At 41.5% G+C, this 20675-nt stretch overlaps 1 protein-coding gene across 11 annotated transcripts in view; it reads right to left on the minus strand.

Annotated features, from left to right (window-relative positions):
• Nucleotides 1–20675, minus strand: part of auts2a (activator of transcription and developmental regulator AUTS2 a) — a 380336-nt gene that overhangs the window by 223916 nt on the left and 135745 nt on the right. The window contains exon 1 of one of the 11 annotated variants that reach the window (XM_051937877.1): nt 13785–14004. The exons of the other annotated variants lie outside the window; for them this stretch is intronic. Within the exon in view, the coding sequence (XP_051793837.1) occupies nt 13785–13832 (48 nt within the window). The 5' untranslated portion in view covers nt 13833–14004. Of the gene's footprint in view, nt 1–13784; nt 14005–20675 lie in introns of those variants that run through there. 11 annotated transcript variants of the gene reach the window in all.

The following is a 20675-nucleotide window of genomic DNA, read 5'->3' on the forward strand; positions in this document are numbered from 1 at the left end:
TGCAGCTGGAGTAGAGCTGAATAATGAATGGAGGCTATCAGAGTGCCCGACTACTGTAGACAAAGTCTGCTCCACTGAAGATACAGCAAGGATTCACACACATATGCACGCACATATGCACACAACTGCTGCGGTCCTTATTGGATGCTCTGGGGAGGAAATGAGGGGTTAACTGGTCTCCGGGGAGCTGTGAAATGAGGGCTTCATAGCCTGAAGATAGAGCATAAGACATCAACTCCAAGCACATAAATACATTCATCTCACAAGGCACAAACAGCGCAAATAGAAACATTTTAGCGAATGTTGCTAACTGAATCCTGCCTCAGCCCTCACGCCCTGCTACAGTGAGAGAAAGGAAGATTGTAAGTCGAATCAAAATTGAAAGCGGCATCCTCTCACATGCAATATAGTGTTTGCAGCTGAAACAAAGACTCCAGCACACAAGTCTTTGTTCACCTTTGTATCATCTTTGCACTCTCACTGCTCCCCTAAGGCACTGTCTTATGTCATTGGTTTTTGAGCTGATACAAGTTTCTGACGCAATTTTACATTTCATTATTTCTGCCTTCAATCAGCTGACCAAATGTGACATCAGAATGGACAAATGTGATGCAACTTTGAAAGAAACCCATCATACGAATCAAGTCACCTCTGCACAGTGCTCCAAAAACATTACAGCAATGTGGTAATTGCCTTTTCTGTACAAGAGAATTTAACCACAGATAATAATCCTTTTAGTGCCACTGTTATGCACCTTAATGGAGGAAAGTCAATTATTTTATACACGGACCTGATTTATCACGGCTGCATTTCTACATGCACGGACTCATAAAGAACAATAGCAGGAAGAATCAGATCCGTACTGGTCTGCACCTCTTTTTAGCACCTTTTAGGCAGATCAGAGAAGCTAATGTTTTAACCAATTTAGGACCAATACAATTTTGAATGAATCAAAAACATGCTTTTGATTAAAATGTCTCATCAAAGTGACCAATGATTTTATACTTTTCTTTTCCAAACTGGCTGGTACAAGTTAAACATCTCATCCATACTCCAATCCTGCCGCAGTGTACCTTTCCTGTGTTAACACATCCCGATCTTTCTTTGTTTACGTTGGCAAAATGATACTAGGCCTTCCTTCTTTTCCAGCAGCCATAAGTTTAATCTGTTCAGTTTGAATTTCATCTCACCTCATCTCTCTCACTGGGACTTGTAACTGCTCCCCTTGGGGCTGTACTCTAAGTCGGAGTGCACAACCTACTGAGAAAAGTACTGCAGTGCCCAGTCATTACAAACCATTACTGCACCAACCACTTTTTTTCTTCTTTAGGCACACTAAAGCACTACAGCAAGTTGTTGACCACCCACAAATTTACACAAAATGGACGCACAAAGAAACATCTGGCATTTATTCGCTTACATTCAACAGTGAGGGGGAGCCCACAGACACCGCAGTCCAGTCTGTAAGAGATGTTTTATCTGCACAGACCAAGAGAGCCCACACTCCCAACTTGGAAAAGAACCTTGCTGACAGATACACCGACCTATTCCAGGAATTAAGGTGCAACAGATTAGCAAATAGGATAATGAGCTATTACACCAAACCCTTGATTGCCAGCCAAACCGTGATTCATTTTGTGACAAGTGAGTCTGACAATTGTCTTTAGTGACATTTGACAATTATATCAACCAACAATCAATTACTCACTAACTGAAAATGAACTCAGTGGACATCATTCCATTTCCACACACAGTTACTTTGAACATGGTGGCATGATAAGGACCTCTTTGGTGGTACTGACAATCAGCCACTAGGCCACAGTGACACTGTTAGCACACTCAGCTCACTCTTAAAGAGAAAACTCTGGCCAGTAAGCATGAAGGGTCACAGGAAACATTCTCATGGTGACACTTGACTGGCTTAAGTCCCACATTATAGGTGATTGAAGTGTGCTTAGTGTACACTTCAATCACCCACTAGTCCTGCACTTACTGCAGTGTACCATGTGAAGGTAGAGAGACATGAACATATAAGGAGCGGATCCTAATGAAGTGTTCTGGTTGGATATTAAAATGTATTAACACACCACGGTACAGTGATTCACTTTTGATGTTTATTTCATTTTATTTATTGTCAAATCTTCTACTGTCTTGCAATGATATCCATCCATCCATTATCTATACACCGCCTAATCCTCATTAGGGTTGTGGGCAGGGGCTGGAGTCTGTCCCAGCTGACTTAGGGTGAAGGCGGGGGACACCCTGGACAGGCCACCAGTCTATCACAGGGCTACATATACAGACAAACAATCACACTCACATTCACAACTATGAACAATTTAGAGCTACTAATTAATCTCAGCATGTTTTCGTACCATAGAAGGAAGAACCCAGAGAAAAAACACGCATACACAGGGAGAACATGCAAACTCCACGCAGAAAGATCCCTAGAAGGCGAACCAGGATTCTTCTAGCTGCAAGGTGAAAGTGATGACCACCAATCCACTGTGCAGCTCTGTCTTGCACTAATAGTGTAAAATTATTTTCTGTTTTTCCTTTTTCATTATTATAAAACAGCTAAGCTCCATATTCTGTCATGTATTACACCATTACTTTTTCTGATGTTTCTGAGGTTTTTGTCATAATTTCAGTATCTGTATCGATATCAATATTTATAGGAAAGTATTCTATCAAAGTCTAATTTTGGTATTGTGACAGCACGAGCATTAAGCCACAGTGAGTGCTGTACTGACATTTGCTTGTTCTGTAACACAGTTTTGAACAGCCTTGCTGATATGTCAAATTTGATCTCTAACTGAGTATGCTAAAGAGAAGCAGGAAGAGGCAGATGGTTGGGGAAAGTGAAAGCTCTGGCTTGTCTATTCTTTGTTCCACAGAGTATGAGCTGGCCAAGCTGGCAGCTTGTCAATCTAACCGACCGAAGGGACAAGATCTGAAGATGACAGCTCTCTCTCTCCATTTGTTTCTCTTTTATACCTCTCTCTCTCTCTCTGTCATTCCATCACTTGTGTGCAACCACAAGCTGACCTTTCACTGTCACCATGCTTCCCCTGCCTGTCAAGCACAAAAACGGAGGAGAGAAGTGAACAGAAGAGGAAAAAAAACAAAAACAGCCTTCCTCCAGCAGCTAACATTTCCCTCTTCTACCATGTGCTGATTTCAAGCGACAGTAATCACTGTTTATTAGCTCACTTTGCCCTTGTCATGTCCAAGAGCAACAGCCACATATTAAAGTGATTAGACAATTAGAGCCATTACTGTATTACACTGGCCAATGTCACACATCACACCGTGGATAGAGAGAGTAGACAAAAACACTGTCGCTTACCCTCCATTACAGGCATTTCAACAGCTCTAAGCTGGCAGAAAATGGCCTTAATGATAGCAGCTAGTGTGCACCACTGCTCTATTTAGAAACAGACTGCATTTTCTGTTCAAATTAACCGTGCAGGGGGATAAAGGCACAAAGGGGAATAGACTGTGCTAAGCAGGGAGAGAAGAAGACCTGATGTAACGAGGCTTACGCTGCAACACTAATTAACACAAGGCCCCGTGCTCATTTCCTAAAAATTTACTTAACACGACTCACACCGCTTCATTTATCTGAGCAAATGAGCGGAGAGATGTGTATCTACTTAAGCTGCAGCAGGTCAATTACTAACGCTAAATAATTCACAGAATGGAATATTTAGGTCTAACAAAAATCCTATTCTAAAGAAAAAAAAACTTCTACACTGAATAAATGCTATCATAATTAGTATAATTAAAGCATATCATGTATTAATTATTGCATGATAATTCAGTAGAAATAGTTTAATTCTTGCCTACACATGAGAGACGAGACAATCTTTGCTCTTATTGAGTGAGAGTGAAAACAGAAATGCAAATGACCAAATTAAGCAGAAAGAGAGAAGAGAAGAGAAGAGAAGAGAAGAGAAGAGAAGAGAAGAGAAGAGAAGAGAAGAGAAGAGAAGAGAAGAGAAGAGAAGAGAAGAGAAGAGAAGAGAAGAGAAGAGAAGAGAAGAGAAGAGAAGAGAAGAGAAGAGAAGAGAAGAGAAGAGGAGGGAAAAGACAAGAAGGCGAGAAGATTAGAGAAGAGGAGAGCCAGCATCTGGAGACTGCAAGACATCACAGCACTCTGATGGTCAACCTCTTCCTCTTGCAGGAGGGCTAAAAAGGAAGGGAAATCTGTTTCCTGTCATCTTCCATCTTGTCAGTCTTTGTTCAGACATCTTGCATCTCGTCCACCAGCTGTTTACTCCCTGTGCTGACAGATGGCTGTTTCTCTTTGATATGCACTCTCCTCTGGCCCACTCTCCCTCACACCCCCACCTCACTGGGTAAAAGTTTTAGGAAAAAAAAAAAAAAAAAATCAGCCAGGAGTATGGACTGCAGTGCATTTTTGCTGAGAGGAGAGAAAGCTACTTGGTCACAGTGAGAAACAGTTGGCCACTTGCAGAACACAATGCTGTATAATAAACAGACTTCTCCCCAGTGCCCTGACAGAAAATAATGATCTAGACATTATGCATTTGAATGTGGGAATGGGTCCACGTGTGTCTATGCTCTGCAGTGCTGGCCAAGTTAGACAGATTTTATGCCAAGCCTCATTCGGGGGGGGACGCTGCTAAAAAAAAAAAAAAAAAAAAAATCATAGGATTGTTTCTTTGGACCATGCCAGTGTAGACTGGTATTGCCAGACAGTTACACAAGTTTACACTCAGACAAAAAGCAATTGTTGGGCTTTGCTGTGCAGCAGTCTGCGGCATGTGATCCATCCTTCCATAAATCTGTGACATTCCCATAGCTCACATTGCCAGGCTGCCTCTGTGAGTGTGTGTGTGTGTGTCTCTGTGAAACGACTCACCCTGCATGGGTACGCGTGCACGAGACAACAGAGGGCTCTTTGAGCCAGGGTACCAGGGTCTGCCCATACAGCTCAGGCAGCTCAGCTATGGGAACCATCTCCATGCCCAGTCATCCAGCAGGCTGAAACCAGAGCTGCCCAGGAGCGGGCAGCAGACGGCAGGCAGGACCTAGCATTCCAGTGAGAATTTAACTGGGGCTAATGAGCTCTGGGAGGACTCCTTTGAGGACAAACCGAGGCACACATTCACTGTACAGCGCTACACACACACCTTTAATCAGTGCCAGGAGTCACAGACAAACCACATACACTTCTGCTATCAAGTGGGGAAGTTTTTCAACATTTTCATGTGATGTAAAAACCAAAATACACATATTTAAGGCTTTAATGAGTAGAACACGATTTTACAAACCTTGAAGAAATATTTTGACAATTTTGGAAAATATGTTTTTTTGTGTGTGTGCTGATAGAGAGGTTGATGAGCAGACAGGTACCACGATTACATATGTTAAATATGAAGCTAAACTCACTAATTAACACTAATTCTTTCATTTATAGTCTATATCTATATATTTTGTAGATATTTGTATATATTTATAACCAGCAAACTGATGTCAGTTCGCTCTGGATAATTTGCCCGACCATTCCCACCATATAAGTTTTTTGGTAATAGGACCCTCTTATGTTACTAGTCATCAGAGAGCAAGTATTCTTATTATAAACAATATTTCTTTAAAGTTATTATCCTTAAAATATTCATCTTAGCGGATATGATGACATTTATGGTAACTGTGGTAAATAGTAACAGTTACTTTATACAGACAAAACTACAGTATCTAATACAGTAAATCACCACTCACACACACACACACACACACACACACACACACACACACAAAACACTGACCATAAAAAGTACAAAATGGCAAAAATGGCAGGATATAACAAAAATCTTAAAGATTTGAATGGTAAATAGAATAGATCTTAAGGTGATAACGCCAAGTCGCCCTGCATTGTAAGTGACAGTAGGGCTGTCATGATCATGACATATGTGTAAAAACTGTCATACACATAAATCAATAATGATTGATTTGTCATTTTTGTCCATTTTATGCCACCAATAGTTTTAGATTGGTGGTATTAGCACCTTCGAATGACACTTTTCTTTGCTGCAAACTGAATAAATCGCCACGTTCAAGATATTTTTTATTTGGCTTAAAAGCAAAATGTGGCCCCAGTGCTGATGCGACTTCTGACTTTTCCAATTAAATCCAAGATGTAAAAGTCACTGCTTACTGAAAAGCATGTGGTCAAATATTAGAATTTGAAATTCCTTGAGATCAAGTTGATGCCAATAAAAACACGAAACAAGGCATTTCTGTTGGTGGATAGGTGGAAATGATTCAGCAAAACGACGTTTGTCAGCTCAAAGAAATGATGTAGGGGAAAAGTAAAAGCAGTGATTAAGGCAGCTGAATTTATAAATTCATTTAAGTGGCAAAATTTCCAGCTATATATCCTGTTAACCTTGAGTCAGAAAATGGTTTGATTGACATGGAAGTCTGTGCCACCTGCAGTGTAAATGTAATGTAGTACAGGACACTACCACCTACGAATAACTTAATAACAAATAACATAGAATCATCAACTTTTTGACATTTAGAAAAATTTAACCGGCTGAACCTTTGTAAACATCTCATTTTTGGCACAGCCTTTTGAATGGACTGCACTACATTTCACAGGTGCACCTAATAAAAAGGCTAAAGAGTGTTTGTAAAATGATAGAGTTATGGATACACACAGACTCTGTTTTATTCTCTTTTTTTCCTTTAGGTTATGTATAAAAGATGGAGATAACAGGCGATGGGCAAAAGCATACAGCCTGTGTGGGTGAAAGTTGTCTTTCCAGTTGGCTAGGCATCCAGTCATTCGCTCCATCCATCTGTCAGCCATGTCCCTAGTGGCTATACTGAGGGCTCGCGCTCTCTCCCGCTCTCTCTCTGGCCTGCAATTGTTCAGTGATCCAGACACTGGTCAGCCGCTCCCTCTCTCCTTTCTGTTTTCCACTGAGGAGACTAGAGACCAGAGACACAGAGGCAGGCACTGCCTTGTTACAGCCCACTCACCGTGTTTACATCCAGCAAATTAACACAAACATGGCAGGGGGATATGAGATCCTGCCCGGGGCTCAACCCAGCAGCAACTTGCATTTACATGACACACACACACAGAGACAGAAAGGCAAACTGCTGACGTGACTGTGATTCAGACAAAGTGAGAGATGCAGCAGAGCTCGGGACCACACTTACTGTACATGACAGATCAATTCTGAATTTGAATGTTTGTGGATGCTGCCTTTGATGATTCCTTGCATTAAAAACCAAAATAAAGTAAAGGCAGAGGATGTTTCTCTTAGTAATCTAAGGGAAAACCTCAGTTTAGAGATGCATAAGATGTGCAAAATTATAGCACTCCCCTCACAGCCGCCTCATCTGTTCAGCCAGATATTTGAGTTATAGCATACGCTCGTCCACTTTGAAGCTTTGCATAAGCAGGCACACAACACGCCCTGCAAAACCACTTAGCTCTTCACGAACAAACAGATCTAACAGAGTGAAAATCAGACTAGTCAAGCTACTTTACTCTCTCTAAGCTTCTGTTGTCTCCTCTGTGGCGGAGGCTTTTGTCTGACAGATGTTTACAGGGGATGGGCAATGTTTCTTCACTGCGTGCTGCCTAGGAAAACATCTGGAGTTTGCAGGGATTTGCCAGTAATCCCTTCGGCAAGCCGTGGAGCTCACTCTTAGAATTTCAATGTGTCTGTAAAGTAAGAAAGCTTTTTGAGGGGAAAAAAAAACCCACTGATGGCCCGCTTTGCGACAAGCATTGCTGAGGTCGAAAGTTCTGTAAGCTTCTTACTGCTCCAGCTTTTAAGCATAAATAAATTAAAATGGCTTGGCTAAAATGGCTCCAATAAAGTCTCATTAAAGTCCTCTAAGCGTGGATGGATGGGCAGAGGGATAAAACTTTCATCCACATCACCTAATTCATTCTTTCAGGAAAAGGGAACAGTTTTTGCCATTGGGGTGGTTACACCAGCGGAAAGCAGGGAAAACAATTACATGTGAGCTACAAACCTAGAAGCAAACCAGCAGACAATAGTCTCCCAACAGGCTTCTAAAGGAGGATTATATTCTTCAGGAATTTCCCAGAGCAGAATGGTCTGCAGGAATGTATAGCATTGGTTTCAACCTTCTCCCGGAGTTTATGTTTGAAATAAGCGATACCACCCAAGAGGGATTTCCACACCACGTATCTCTCACATACCGTGGCATCACCAGAGACTGCAATAAGCCTCCCTTAATGATAACCCACATCCCACTCTCTGGTTTTCACATTCATTATAGTCATTATAGTCACCCCCTACTATTCAGCAAACCAAGCTCTGCACACAGGCACAGTAAATACAGAGTCCACATACAATCCACAGCCCCTCTCTATATGTGGGAACCACGACTGAGCACAGGACAGAACGGTCAGGTCTCACCAGTCGAACATCTGGGACATGTAACTTCAGTTCTATGTAAATTAGTTGTCTGTCAAGAATTTTGTAAAATACAGCTATTGAAATTAATCCAAACTATGGTACTGAAGAATTTTCCAAATCTTTCTGCATAACATTTTAGAAGTGAATTTTGTGGTTAGTAAATTGTGCTGTGGATTCTTTATGTTAGCTTCAAAAGCTAACCAGCTGTGGTTCAGCAAATGAACCCGTAAACAGCTCAATATCACAGCAGCAAGCACATACATGTTGCAGCTAAACTGGTACATGCTGAATTAGAAAGCATGCACATCTGCCAATGGTTGTTTGAAGGTTTGACTGTAATAACAGGATCCTGGAGTGAGTAACGTTGTAGAAAACATGGGCTGAATGACAAAATTTGATCCAAAATAAATATAATTTGCAGATAAATATTGTGACGTGCCCAGAACACTATTTATACAACTGAAGAACTGACTAAACACATCAGTGTACTGTATGTCTACACTATAAAAAACACTCCAGATGATAAACAAACAGAAGTGAGCCATAAAAAAGGTCAACCAGCTGCCAAATGTAAGCTCAGCAACAAATCTGTATATTGCAGAGTGAAGACAGAGGTATGTCTTGAATTATCATGAGGTTTGGCTAAAAGCACAGAAACTACTCTATTTGTGATTGACAGTGGAAAATAATACAAAAGACTTGGTGAAGCATTCTACTTAAAAACTTTTTTAGGAATTCTAATTAGTTTTAGTTTCTATTGCTTTTAAATGTGCTGCTTCATGCTCCACTACAGGGTTAATAAAATAAGATTCACGTAGCTTTCAAAATAGAATAAATTCTTAATCTTTATGGCATGCAAGCACTTAGAAAAACATTAGTGTGTAGTAGGTTTCCTTGTTACATTTCAAATGTCAGAGATTTTAGCAGCTGCACCAAAGAGGCATTTCCTCTGCAGACTTCTCAGACGGTGTCATTTCAATAACCGTCTGGGGTCCAAAGAGCTGCATTATTCAATATGTCATTAAAAAGCAAAGTTAAAAAAACACGACACGCACACACAGTTTAGAACAGATTAAAATCAGCCTTTCAGATGAGTGGTGAAACATTCTCAAGAAACTCAAGCAAGTCCAGAGCCCATTGTTTTTGCACTTTTTGTAGGTATAAAACAGAAGTGAGCACACTTCTGTGCATTATCACTTAAATTTCAAATCAAAATTGTAACAGCTCACAGTAATTACATCATTTCTAACCTGAACAGTAGGATATCTGCTCTTATCCTTTTATCCATACACCGCCTAATCCTCATTAGGGTCGTGGGGGGGCTGGAGTCAATCCCAGCTGACTTTGGGTGAAGGAAGGGGACACCCTGGACAGGTCACCAGCCTGTCACAGGTCTACATAGACAGACAAACAATCACACTCACATTCACACCTACGGACTATTTAGAGTTACCAATTAACCTCAGCATGTTTGGGACAGTGGGAGGAAGCCGGAGAATCCAGAGAAAACCCACGTATGCACAGGGAGAAGTTCTTCTAGCTGCAAGGCAACAGTGCTACCTGCCAATCCACTGTGTATCCCTATCTGCTCTAATGTCAGATAAAAAATCAGTTTACATTCACTATAACAAGAATACGGGCATAACAACACACACTCAGTACAACAACAGTCAGTACACCATTACTGATATGGAGTAATGGTATTAGCACCTTTGAATGCCACCTGTTTGCTGCAAACTGAACAAATGAGCATGTTCAAGAAATGTTTTGTTTGGCTTAAAGCAAAATGTGGCCCCAGTGCTGATGTGACTTCTAATTTTCCAAATGTGAAAGTCACTAACTGCTCACTGAAAAGCATGTGGTCAAATATTAGAAGCTGAATTTCTCGAGATAACGTTGATGCCAATAAAAACGTGAAACAAATATGTGTCATCAGGAAATATCATTTTTGAGAGTGAAGCAGTGATTAGAGCAGCTGAATTTATAAATTCATTTTAGGGGCTTAATTCCAGCTATATATCTTGTTAACTTTGAAAATGATTTGACTGATACAAAAGTCTGTGCCACTGCAATGTATAAAGTAATGTAGTCCAAGACACCACCACCTACTAATAATTTAATAATAAATAATACTAGCCGGTCACAAGCTGACCTGGTGTCTGCTGCTTAGAAAATGTCCTCTTATGTGAGCATGCATCCTACCTATTTCACCATGGATCACCCAGGAACGGTCTTGTTGAAACCATTAAGCTTACTGTACAAATTCCATTGCAACAACTCCTGTTGTTGTTGAAATAATATAGGCTAAAGCAAAGTCAGACCTAAAAATGTGCACAATCATAATTTCTACCTTTTGCTACTTCGTACATTTTCTTTGCTGTATTCTCATTAAGGCATCAGTCAAGTGGTTTCAAATGAAAGTCTGAATGCAACCATCTGGCCATGAGAGTGGCCGGAGCTAACACAGCAATCACAGGGCACTCAGTTTGTGTTAAATTGAATTAGTCCAGTGTGAGTCAGGTCCCTGTTTGCCCTCTGTGGGTCTGTGGCCCCAGAATTGGCCCACTGGGGGTCCTGGCACTGGCTTAGAGGACAAAGAGCTATGAGCAGACACACAGAGCAGGACTTCAGCGTTATGTTCTCTTTCCACTCGGAGGAATGTAACCCACCTCCAGCCTCCACCAGTCTACCCCCTCCTCTCACTTGCAGACATGAGCCCACACACGGGGGTAGCATTACCCTTTCCCCAGACTTGGATGACCGTGTGTTCTTGACCCAGAAGCGACAATGCTTTGTGCCCTTCTCACCCTCTCTCCTCAGAGAGCGAAGGAGGCAGGGGATGGGGGACAGGCACTCAGTCAAAATGGCAGTGCTTGTTTAAGGTCACTTCCTATTCGCATGCTGCTGAAAGCGTGCCTGTCAATCACGTGTAATCACACGGAGGCTGGCTGCTCCTGAGGCAAGACAGCTGGGAGCAGGAAAAGCAGACGACTGCATAAACCCCTCTTCTCCACCAACACACTCTCGGCTGTCCCCCTATAAGCACTGGCACATACACATCCTGTTCTTGTGTATACTTTCTTTTGACTGGAAAAAGACATGGAGGAAAATAGTAAAGCAGAGGAAAGTCAGGCCACATCTAGGAGTGAGGATCAGGGTTACCAGACCCAAGGCTTTTTTTCTTTGTGAAAAGATGCTGTCTGAAGTTTCTGCAGTTGATCCATATAGTGCAAATGAGGGGCATTTCTGATCCAAAAAGGTTTGAAACCATCCAGCTCAGCGTTCATTACTTCTTTGCTCCTTATCTTACAAGACTAGTGAGATAGAAATCAACCACTCATCTTGTCTGCCTCTTTCCATTTCAGGCCCTTTCATTATCCTCCCACTTTTTTTGGATCAAATGTGAAGTGGAAATGTTCTCACCTAACTATGACAAATGTAATGTGAGTAGGAGGAAAAGGAGCATGACACTGAACTCTTTCTTCCACTTTTAGACCTGATGCTGCCAGCAAACACCCATGCTGTTGTCATGGTTGCTTTAACTTGTCTCCACTGCTGTTGGTCCTTCGAATTTTACAGCAACATTTCGCTCAACCCGACACTGCTTTTATTTTTTGTTTTTCTTCAGGTTCCCCTGCTGGTGATCACTGCGGTTAGTTATCTCGCTTATGTTTATGTTTCTATCTCTGTGAATGATGTCACTTAGCAGGTTTTGTATAACACAATAATGACTGCTACCCAAAGACGGGTGCAGGTGAAGCCTTTTGCTACTGAATGTTTTATTCTTAAGAATAAATGTGCTTTAATATAGTAGATATTTGTGCTCATAGGAAGCTGGCTCTATATGAAGGCATTCTGAAGACACAGGGCTGTGAATATTATTTGACAGGCTGTAAAGACAAATCGTTAAAACAGATCTGGTTGTAAAAGATAAAAAGAGCGGCCATCTTCTCACTTCTACACCTCAAGACAGCTCAAGTACAAAATGGCAGACCAGATGGAAACAGAGCACCTCGGGCACCAACAGATGCTCCCATGAGGCCACTTGGCACACTCTCACTTTATCCACCATAATAAGCCTGATTATGGCAAAGACAGTAAAACATACGTACTCTGTTATTTCACGTTTTATAGTGCCAAATGTTTCAACTAAAATGTAAGAAGTAAAACATAAACCCACAGTCAGCAGAGCGCTGCTTGGCGGTGTATTATGTAACGAGATAGCTTTATCGATCCTACAGGGCAGACACCTGATGCCAAGTAAAGAACTTGATCAGCATAAAGGGTCACCACCAAAACCGTTAGTCATGACACAAAGACAGATGAGACATGAAGTTAGCGTGAGGACAAGCTGACTGACTGGATGGCCACCGGTGGCTGACGTCTGGCTGATGGACTGCCTCTCTGGCTAAATGACTGGTTAACTGACTGGAGGTAATTGTAACTGTAGCTGTTTTCATTAGCTCAGCAACGAGCATTTGGGGAAAGTGCTAGCGACTGGCCCAAGCTTGGCTTTCAAAGTGTAATGCCATCCACCAGAGAAGAAGTGAGGATGTGTGTCACATCAGACACAGGCTATAGGATCAAATGTCCAGACGATGACATCACTAACAGCATTAAAACTTCACTGTGCTACATCACAAGACAGGGGCATGGCCCTACACTCAGACTGGCTCAGAGAAGACCTGTTGTGCAGAAATGATTAACCTTTAAATAAGAGGTTATTTTATGTGAATTTAACGTACTTGCCAGTATGTTTTCATGTAACATCATCAAAAATACTGGGAAGACATAAAGCAAGAATGAGCCAGGACTGCTAATATGATAAATGAGAGTATACATGTAGCCCTACTACACAATGTTTTTGCAGCTTATTGGCTTAAACTACACATGCAAGGAAACGGTCTTACTGTAGTAAGATGTCTAATGATGAGTGAGAATTTCAACTCACTTATGCACGCACAACACTCCCACAAACACGCAATACTATCAGACAAATGGCAATGGACATGGCACTGTTTGCAGTGTATTAGGCTGCCTTTCAATGAAATAGTGTGTTTTTATGGGAAAAGCACTGTCAGCAGCTAGGAGTCAATATTCCCACAGGTGAAATTACACAGAGAACATAAGTATTTAACCTCCACTTTACCACAGGCCTACACACATAAATTCCACTATGAATTTAAAATGGCCACAGCAGAAAGAAAAATAATGTCTGGAAAGAGAATCCACACACATCTAAACAATTCAACATTTTCAAATGCAATCAATATCACACGGTTATATATTTGTCATGACACTCTATACGTAGAGGAATGAGACCAGGAAAAAATCTGCATATGGACTTACCTTCTCATTGTACTTGAACTTGACATAAAACCAACTGGACTTGATCATCCTTCTCTTCTTTTCTTGACTGATTCAGTGTGCGAGGGAAAGTCTACGTCTCCTCCAAAGAGTGATGCTGAATGCGAGGTACGGTGACACTAAAATGTTTAGCTACTTTATCCTGCTTGTCTTTGTGCTTGTTCTTTCTCGCTCTGACTTCAAGCCTCTAAGCCTGCTACCGTTTCTTTCACTCCCTCGTCTTGGTGGTGTAGTGTGATGTGTGTGTGTGTGTGTGTGTGTGTGTGCTGTGTATGTGTCGTGGCGGGCTTGGAGAGTTGACAGAAGAGCTCCTCAGATGGGCTTCAGCTGTGTTCGGCGGTGATGGTAGATGCCAGCAAAGGGATGTTTCCGTTCTGAGTGGGCAAACTCCAAAGACCGAAGCACCAATGTCCCCCAACTGCCCTCTCCCTCTCCCCTTCTTGTAACTTGCTGTTTTTTTTTCTATCCTACATGCCTTCTTTCTCTCCCTCTTTTTTTCTCTTTTTCTAGCCCTTGCTCACTCAATGTCTCCCCCAGTGCTTCCTATTGCTCTTTCTATGCACCACTAAGCTCTTTCAGTCTGACCTCGTTTAACCCCCTTCTGTATCTATTTCAATCTTGCGTTTCTGTGCCCTCTGTAAAGTAACACTGTCTGCTTTATTATTTCTGCAGACAGGAGCCCCTGATGTTGGTCTGACCTCAAATGCTCAGTGTTCCCATGAGCTAAACACACTCTGACAGCTGAACAAATGAGCCTCCAAAATGTTATGTCAAAAGTAGTTATGTTGAGATCAGATTGGGCACAGCTCAAACTCTGCGTGAACGCTTCAATATTTACACATATTGCATAAAGGATTATTGTTAGTGACCTATCTGGTATTCCCGATTGAGAAAATGCCAACCAATGGGTCATTTCCCTGAAATTCAAATTTCAGGATTAGAAATCTGGTGCATCCTTAGTGTTCTTAATTTTACTTAATTTAACTAAGTCTAAATAGTCGTTATTGTTTTTTTTTAAACTTCGGTGTCTATTGTAATTAAATTTAGATGTTACCAAGGTTTTCTGCAAATATTTCAACAAGAGTTTTATATATGCTTCTGAGATCACCATTTCAAACTGAGTTAACTGATTTTCTTTAGTCAATTGGGGACAATGTATCAAGCAGACAGAGTAATGTTAGTCTTAATTTAAGTTTTCCTGGGACAATTAATGAATGTAAGTCCACTTAACTTCTATTTATGTTTTGGGCATCCAGCAACTGCTGAAAAATACTTGGAGTTGCATAGTGCGCCAATAGTTCTGTGTTCACCAGCTAACAGCTAACTTTGTTTGTGTGTGGGTGAATGCTGACCAGGTAGTGCACAGTGCTTTACCAAGCTTTCTTGGCTGGGAATAAATGCAAATGAGAAGCAGACGAGTGGAGTTGTAGGCCATAAATGATGTAGGTTGGTGAATATATTTTACATTTTACATTACACATTAGCTTGGTTCCACTGTAGGAACTGGTAGGCCATTTAAAGCTGTGTAAGTATTTTGACCACAAGGACCATCCCTGTAGAATCTCTTTGATGGCTGTTTTGTGGAGAAACAGCACCTAGTGCAGGGTAAGTACCTCTGAGTGGACTAAAAACTGCTGAGTGGGTAGACTGGTCGGACTTAGAGAAGAGAAATGCTGATCAGCTAAACAAATGCCATTTTTCTTCTCTCTTGATGTCCTTGATAAGTAGTAGTTTTCTCCTCCTCAACTTTGCTATCTTTTAAGCAATATTCTCCACTGGGACTCAGAGTTAATGTCCCAGATGGATGGTACACCACAACTGAAAAAGATGGGCTAAAAGGGCAGATTCAGAGGCATTTCTACAAACGTTAATATTTTGCGGTCTTGCACCAGAAAGGCACCTACTGTTATTTGACCTGCTTTTCATGTACAAATATATATCAGACCAGCTTTTAAGTCCCTGAAAAACTTGGTTCAAAACCTTAAGTTTCTCTTAAAACAGTTTGTGGCAATTAAAACAGGCATAGTGTAAGAAATCCATTTGTAAACAAAGCCAGCAATACAGATGAAGGGTATCAGCAGGGGGCAGCAAACTGACATTATGAACTGGACCTTTAAAAAGCCAGTCGCCTACTGTGAAGGCTTAAGGACTAAAAAGGCCACAGCTGAGACAGAGACTGGGCCACCCAGCAAATGTTTACATTCTGACACTCCCTTCGGTGCACCAGGCCCAGATCTCATACACACAACCCTGCTGTGTATATAATCATGTCACCTTTGACGATGGCTCGAGATGTCTGCCAACCAGAAAGGGCTCCTGCAACCCACAGGATTTAGCCAAATTTGGCAGCTCCTGAGTTAAACTGAGGCAACCCTTCTATCATAGGACAGCAGTAGGTTATAAACAAAAGCAATCAGACGCCATCGTGCCATTGTGTGAGCATCCATGGAAACATAATCTCTCTTGGCCAGACCTTTGCCCAAAGCTTGTGCCAGCACATAAAAAAAAGTCTGGCAGAATTCACTGTCATTGAAGGACAATAGAGAAGACTTACTTTCTCATTTGACTGCATCTCTCAGACACAGTGCTCATAAAAGGGAGCTTCACCAAGGATTGACTGGTATCTATACGACTCTACTGATGTTTGGGGTAAACCGTTCTGCTGGTAAGGTACACGGTATATGCATGAGAGACAAGTGTTTTTAAAAAAATGAGAAAGCCTTGCCAAAAAGGTCTTTACTGGAATTTTTACCGAAATAACATCCAGACACTTACTTATGCTAATTATTTGATTTAATTGGAATTTCTTTGTCATGCTGCTTGTCAAGTATTGCATCCTTATGCAGACGAAATGTGTACTAAATGTACTTAGCTACTATAAATGAAAGGTATGACCCTAATTAAATCCAAATGCAGCAGTGAAGAGGTTTTGCTTTAATCACTGAAGATTAAATATGTTGTTTGGTCAGTGTCACTGCAGAGCTGCTGATGACAGAATTGAGTATGACATATTTGTCAGAAAAGTTGACTATCTGTGGCTAGATTTTTAGCCCTCTGAACCTTAAGCAGTTTTTGCTCCACTCACATTTCTACACACTGTGGGCTCATTTCCACTGCAGTATAAGGTTCTCAGATTTTTGTCACATGACTGTTCATCATACCTGTGTCAATCAAGGCTATTCAGTTGAACAGCACAAACTTTTTTCAGTTTTAAGTAGGATCAGGTGAAAATGGATTATTTGTTTGCCTTTAAAAAAAGACAGAATGAAGTGATTTTGAGGTGGTATCACGATTTTAAGCTTTGATTTGGTTAGCTTTCCTATCAGAACTGTACATCACATATAATCAGCTCAAGGACTGATGAAAGCTGAACATTAGACAATTCATTTTGTTTTTATAGGTTCTTGCTCAAATACATGTTAATTTGGTGAGTTTTGAAAGACAACATGCCTATAAAAAAAACCTGGGTTCTGGTGTTCACTGGCTTAAGGTACAAAACACTTGTTGAAAATATATAGTAAGGAAAAATGAGAAACTAGACAATCCACCTAGGTGAAGTCTTACTCAAATCATGTAGTTAACTAAAGGCAGATCCACATAGTAGTTTAGAAGCCATTTTGACTTGCCTGTCCCATAAAACAGACAGAGGCCGATTAAAACATCTCACTTTTTTGACATGCACATGAGAGGTGCATCAAATTATGAAAAGAAAAGAATTTTACAGAGCAACATGAACAACAATATGATAATGTTAGCCCGTGGATTTTGAGGGGATTATCCTCATAAATGTGTTGATGGCAGAGATGGCAGTTCAGTAGCAAGAGGTCATATGTACACCTGCATGACTGCAAACTAATAACAGGTCATTTATTTATTTTATTCAATAAACACGTCACTGGATGGAGAAGCCTACACAGCTCTATCTTATCATGAATATTGTGTATTATGATGGCAATGTGCCTGTTGTAAAAGTGCTGTTTTCTGACAATTTACCTTACAAATATAAACTACGAGCTGACACGCAACTTCCACTTGAGCAAAGCACTAACAGATTTCTTGGAACAGCTCTAAAGTAAAGAACAGAGAGAATATCCTTATTTACTGATCTGTAGCCCACCAGATGAACATTATGTCCTAGGTATTTTTGTCTCATTTACCCAAGAGTCTTTCCTCTACCTCTTAGCATGGTTTCACTTTGGCTCTCTTTTCAGAGGCCAGCGGTGAAGTCTTGTCAGGTGGGGTTATCTTCAGCGGTTGGTCTAATCAAAAGAAAAACAAACAGCAGGTTTCCTAGACTTGGGGTTGCTAGGGGCCGGGTGTGCGTGTTCTGGTGTGTGTGCTGCTGTATAGCGTTTGCTTCAACTCCTGTTTTCTCCTCCTTACTCTTCTTTCTCTCTCGCCTTATCACTTTCCACCCTCCTCATGTCACCCACGGGGAGCCTGTAGTGCTGTAATGCTAAGTGACAGCCTGCCTGCCTGCTCACTTCCCACACACATGCCTACGCTTGGCCACGTCCCCCGTGGCCATCGCTGTGCCCGGATAACAGAGTTTCAAGAGCTTGGAGGGACAAAATCCAAAAAAACAGAAGAAAGTAGTTCAGGGTATCACTCCACCGCCTGGTGTGTATTTAGGCACAACACAGAGAGTTGAACAAAGCTGAAAAGAAAAAGTCAGTGTGCTGGTGATAATATGTTAAAGACTATGCACAATTGCAAATGATTCTGAGGTTATCTTGGGATCTTAGTTAAACAACTAAACATAGCGTGCAAAATGATCATATCAAAACAATTAACCCCAGGGGCAGCAGAGTCAAACAATGTAAGGTTAAGGAGCACTGTTTCTGCGGGGCTTTCTCAGCAGGCACGAAGGGAGAAAGAGAGGGTTTTCATGCTCCAGTTTTCGGACAAATATCTAATACAGCAATGTGTCCCAAAGGTGCCTGTGGTTTGACGATATGTCTGCTTTTGATTTCTCCCTCGCTGAACACCTCCTTCCCACAGTGTCAAAAAGAGGCAGCTTCAGAAGCCTGCAGAGGACCTGGAGCTGCCTGACTGCACAGACGTTCTCTCGCTGGAGGCAGTGCTTCTCCTGGGGGTTAAGACAGACCGAAGTGTGAGTGTGTTTAAGTGTGGACATGTCTTCATACTCGACATTGGTGACTGTGAATGTTCATCCAAGTGTGTCCTAGTGGATATCACACGAGGGCATATGAAAGCCCGTAAAGTTCTGTTTGTATATTAGCTTCCTCTCTCTAGTCCAGCTACAGCAGTCCAGATGTTCAACCGCCATGAGTTACAACGCTGAGTATGAAACCTTAGGCCCTCCTGCAAAACACTTTCTCTCCTCTTCCTTGAAGGCTTTTCGAAAGTGCTTTAATCTTTTAAACTCTCGGAGGTTGAAACAGCTCTGCACTGCTAAATGCAACATGGGCCCCTTAGATAATCAAATGTAAGGTGAGAGAACAGACAAAAGACGAGGCTGAGGGGAGAAAGGGAGAGCTATATTTCTTAGTTTGTTCCTCCAGCATCCCCTCTGAGAATGATGAGTGAGGGGAGGAGAGGGAAGGAGTTATAAGAATCAACTCTCTGCTAGTTTTAGCCCATCTTCTCTGTAATACCGCTGCACAAACCAAGAGGCAGTGGCCCAACATGGCACGACACAGTGCATGTTTCCTCTCCGCAGGCTGATTTGGCCAGAAACACAAAGGCCATTTCCTGCTCTCCTCGCACAGATATTAGAGTTGAAGCTAAGTCTCTCTGATAGCCAGATAATACAAGCCCGAGCCCCATCGAGGCCACAACCAGGAAATCACATTAGGCTGCCCCCCTCTGACTGCTAATACTGGGGATTATAGCACCAGGCTGCCTTGGCACAAATGACTTTTGCTGTAATGCAGTGAGGCAACTTGTATTAAGGTCCATAAGGTGCAGTAATAACCTGAATTTCCTCTTTTGGGAGTACTGCAAACTGACAGAAGATGAAACATATACTATATGTTTATTATTGAAAAATTGCACATAGTGGGATTTAATATAAACTTAGACAAACGAACTCATTTTACTGACGTGTTACCAAAGGAAATAATCGATTGATGCCTCAGTGTTTCCCACAGAATTAGACTGTATTTGTGGCAGTAGTTAAGGGGCAAACACCCACACTTTTAATTAATTAAAATATGCTGTTTACAACATGCTCCACTGCAGAATCTTAAATGTCAGCTACTTTGAGACAAATAACTGAATAACACGTACACTCCCCTCCAAAAGTATTGGAACAGTGAGGCCAATTCCTATATTTTTGATGTAGACTAAAAACATTTGGGTTTGACATCAACAGATGAATATGAGACAAGAGATCAAGATTTCAGCTTTTTGTTTCCTTCTCTATTACTTTACATTATGTTAAATAAATACCATCTCCTTATGTTTGCTGTCAATTCTGCGTGTTACTTTTGCCCTTGCTGGCTCTCCCATGGCAATATTTTGGCTGTTGCTCTTGCTCTTCTACTTCTCCCTCTTTGTTAACTACAGCTTTCTCTTTCGGATCCTCTCTGCCAGCTTCAGCTGCCACAGCAGAACTGGTTTAAGACCATAAACGCTGAATACAAATTAATGGTGCCCATTGCTAGCTAAAGGCCAACCCCTTCACCTGGTGGAACAACCAGGTACTACAGCTAATCTACAATACATTTTCTCACAGGAAAGAAAACTGAGGTTTTTGGTGTCTTTTGGAGCTTGCAGAGCCTCAGTACAACCTAGCCTCTCCATACGACATTGTGGACAAAACTGTACCACAACAAGGCTCGTGACCATGCAGAACAACATTTTTTCTTCCTGCTCCGCAGAGCTGTTCGGTTATCAAACAAACACTGG

This window comes from Acanthochromis polyacanthus, chromosome 17 (genome assembly GCF_021347895.1).
Source record: "Acanthochromis polyacanthus isolate Apoly-LR-REF ecotype Palm Island chromosome 17, KAUST_Apoly_ChrSc, whole genome shotgun sequence".
Taxonomy (NCBI): Eukaryota; Metazoa; Chordata; class Actinopteri; family Pomacentridae; genus Acanthochromis; species Acanthochromis polyacanthus.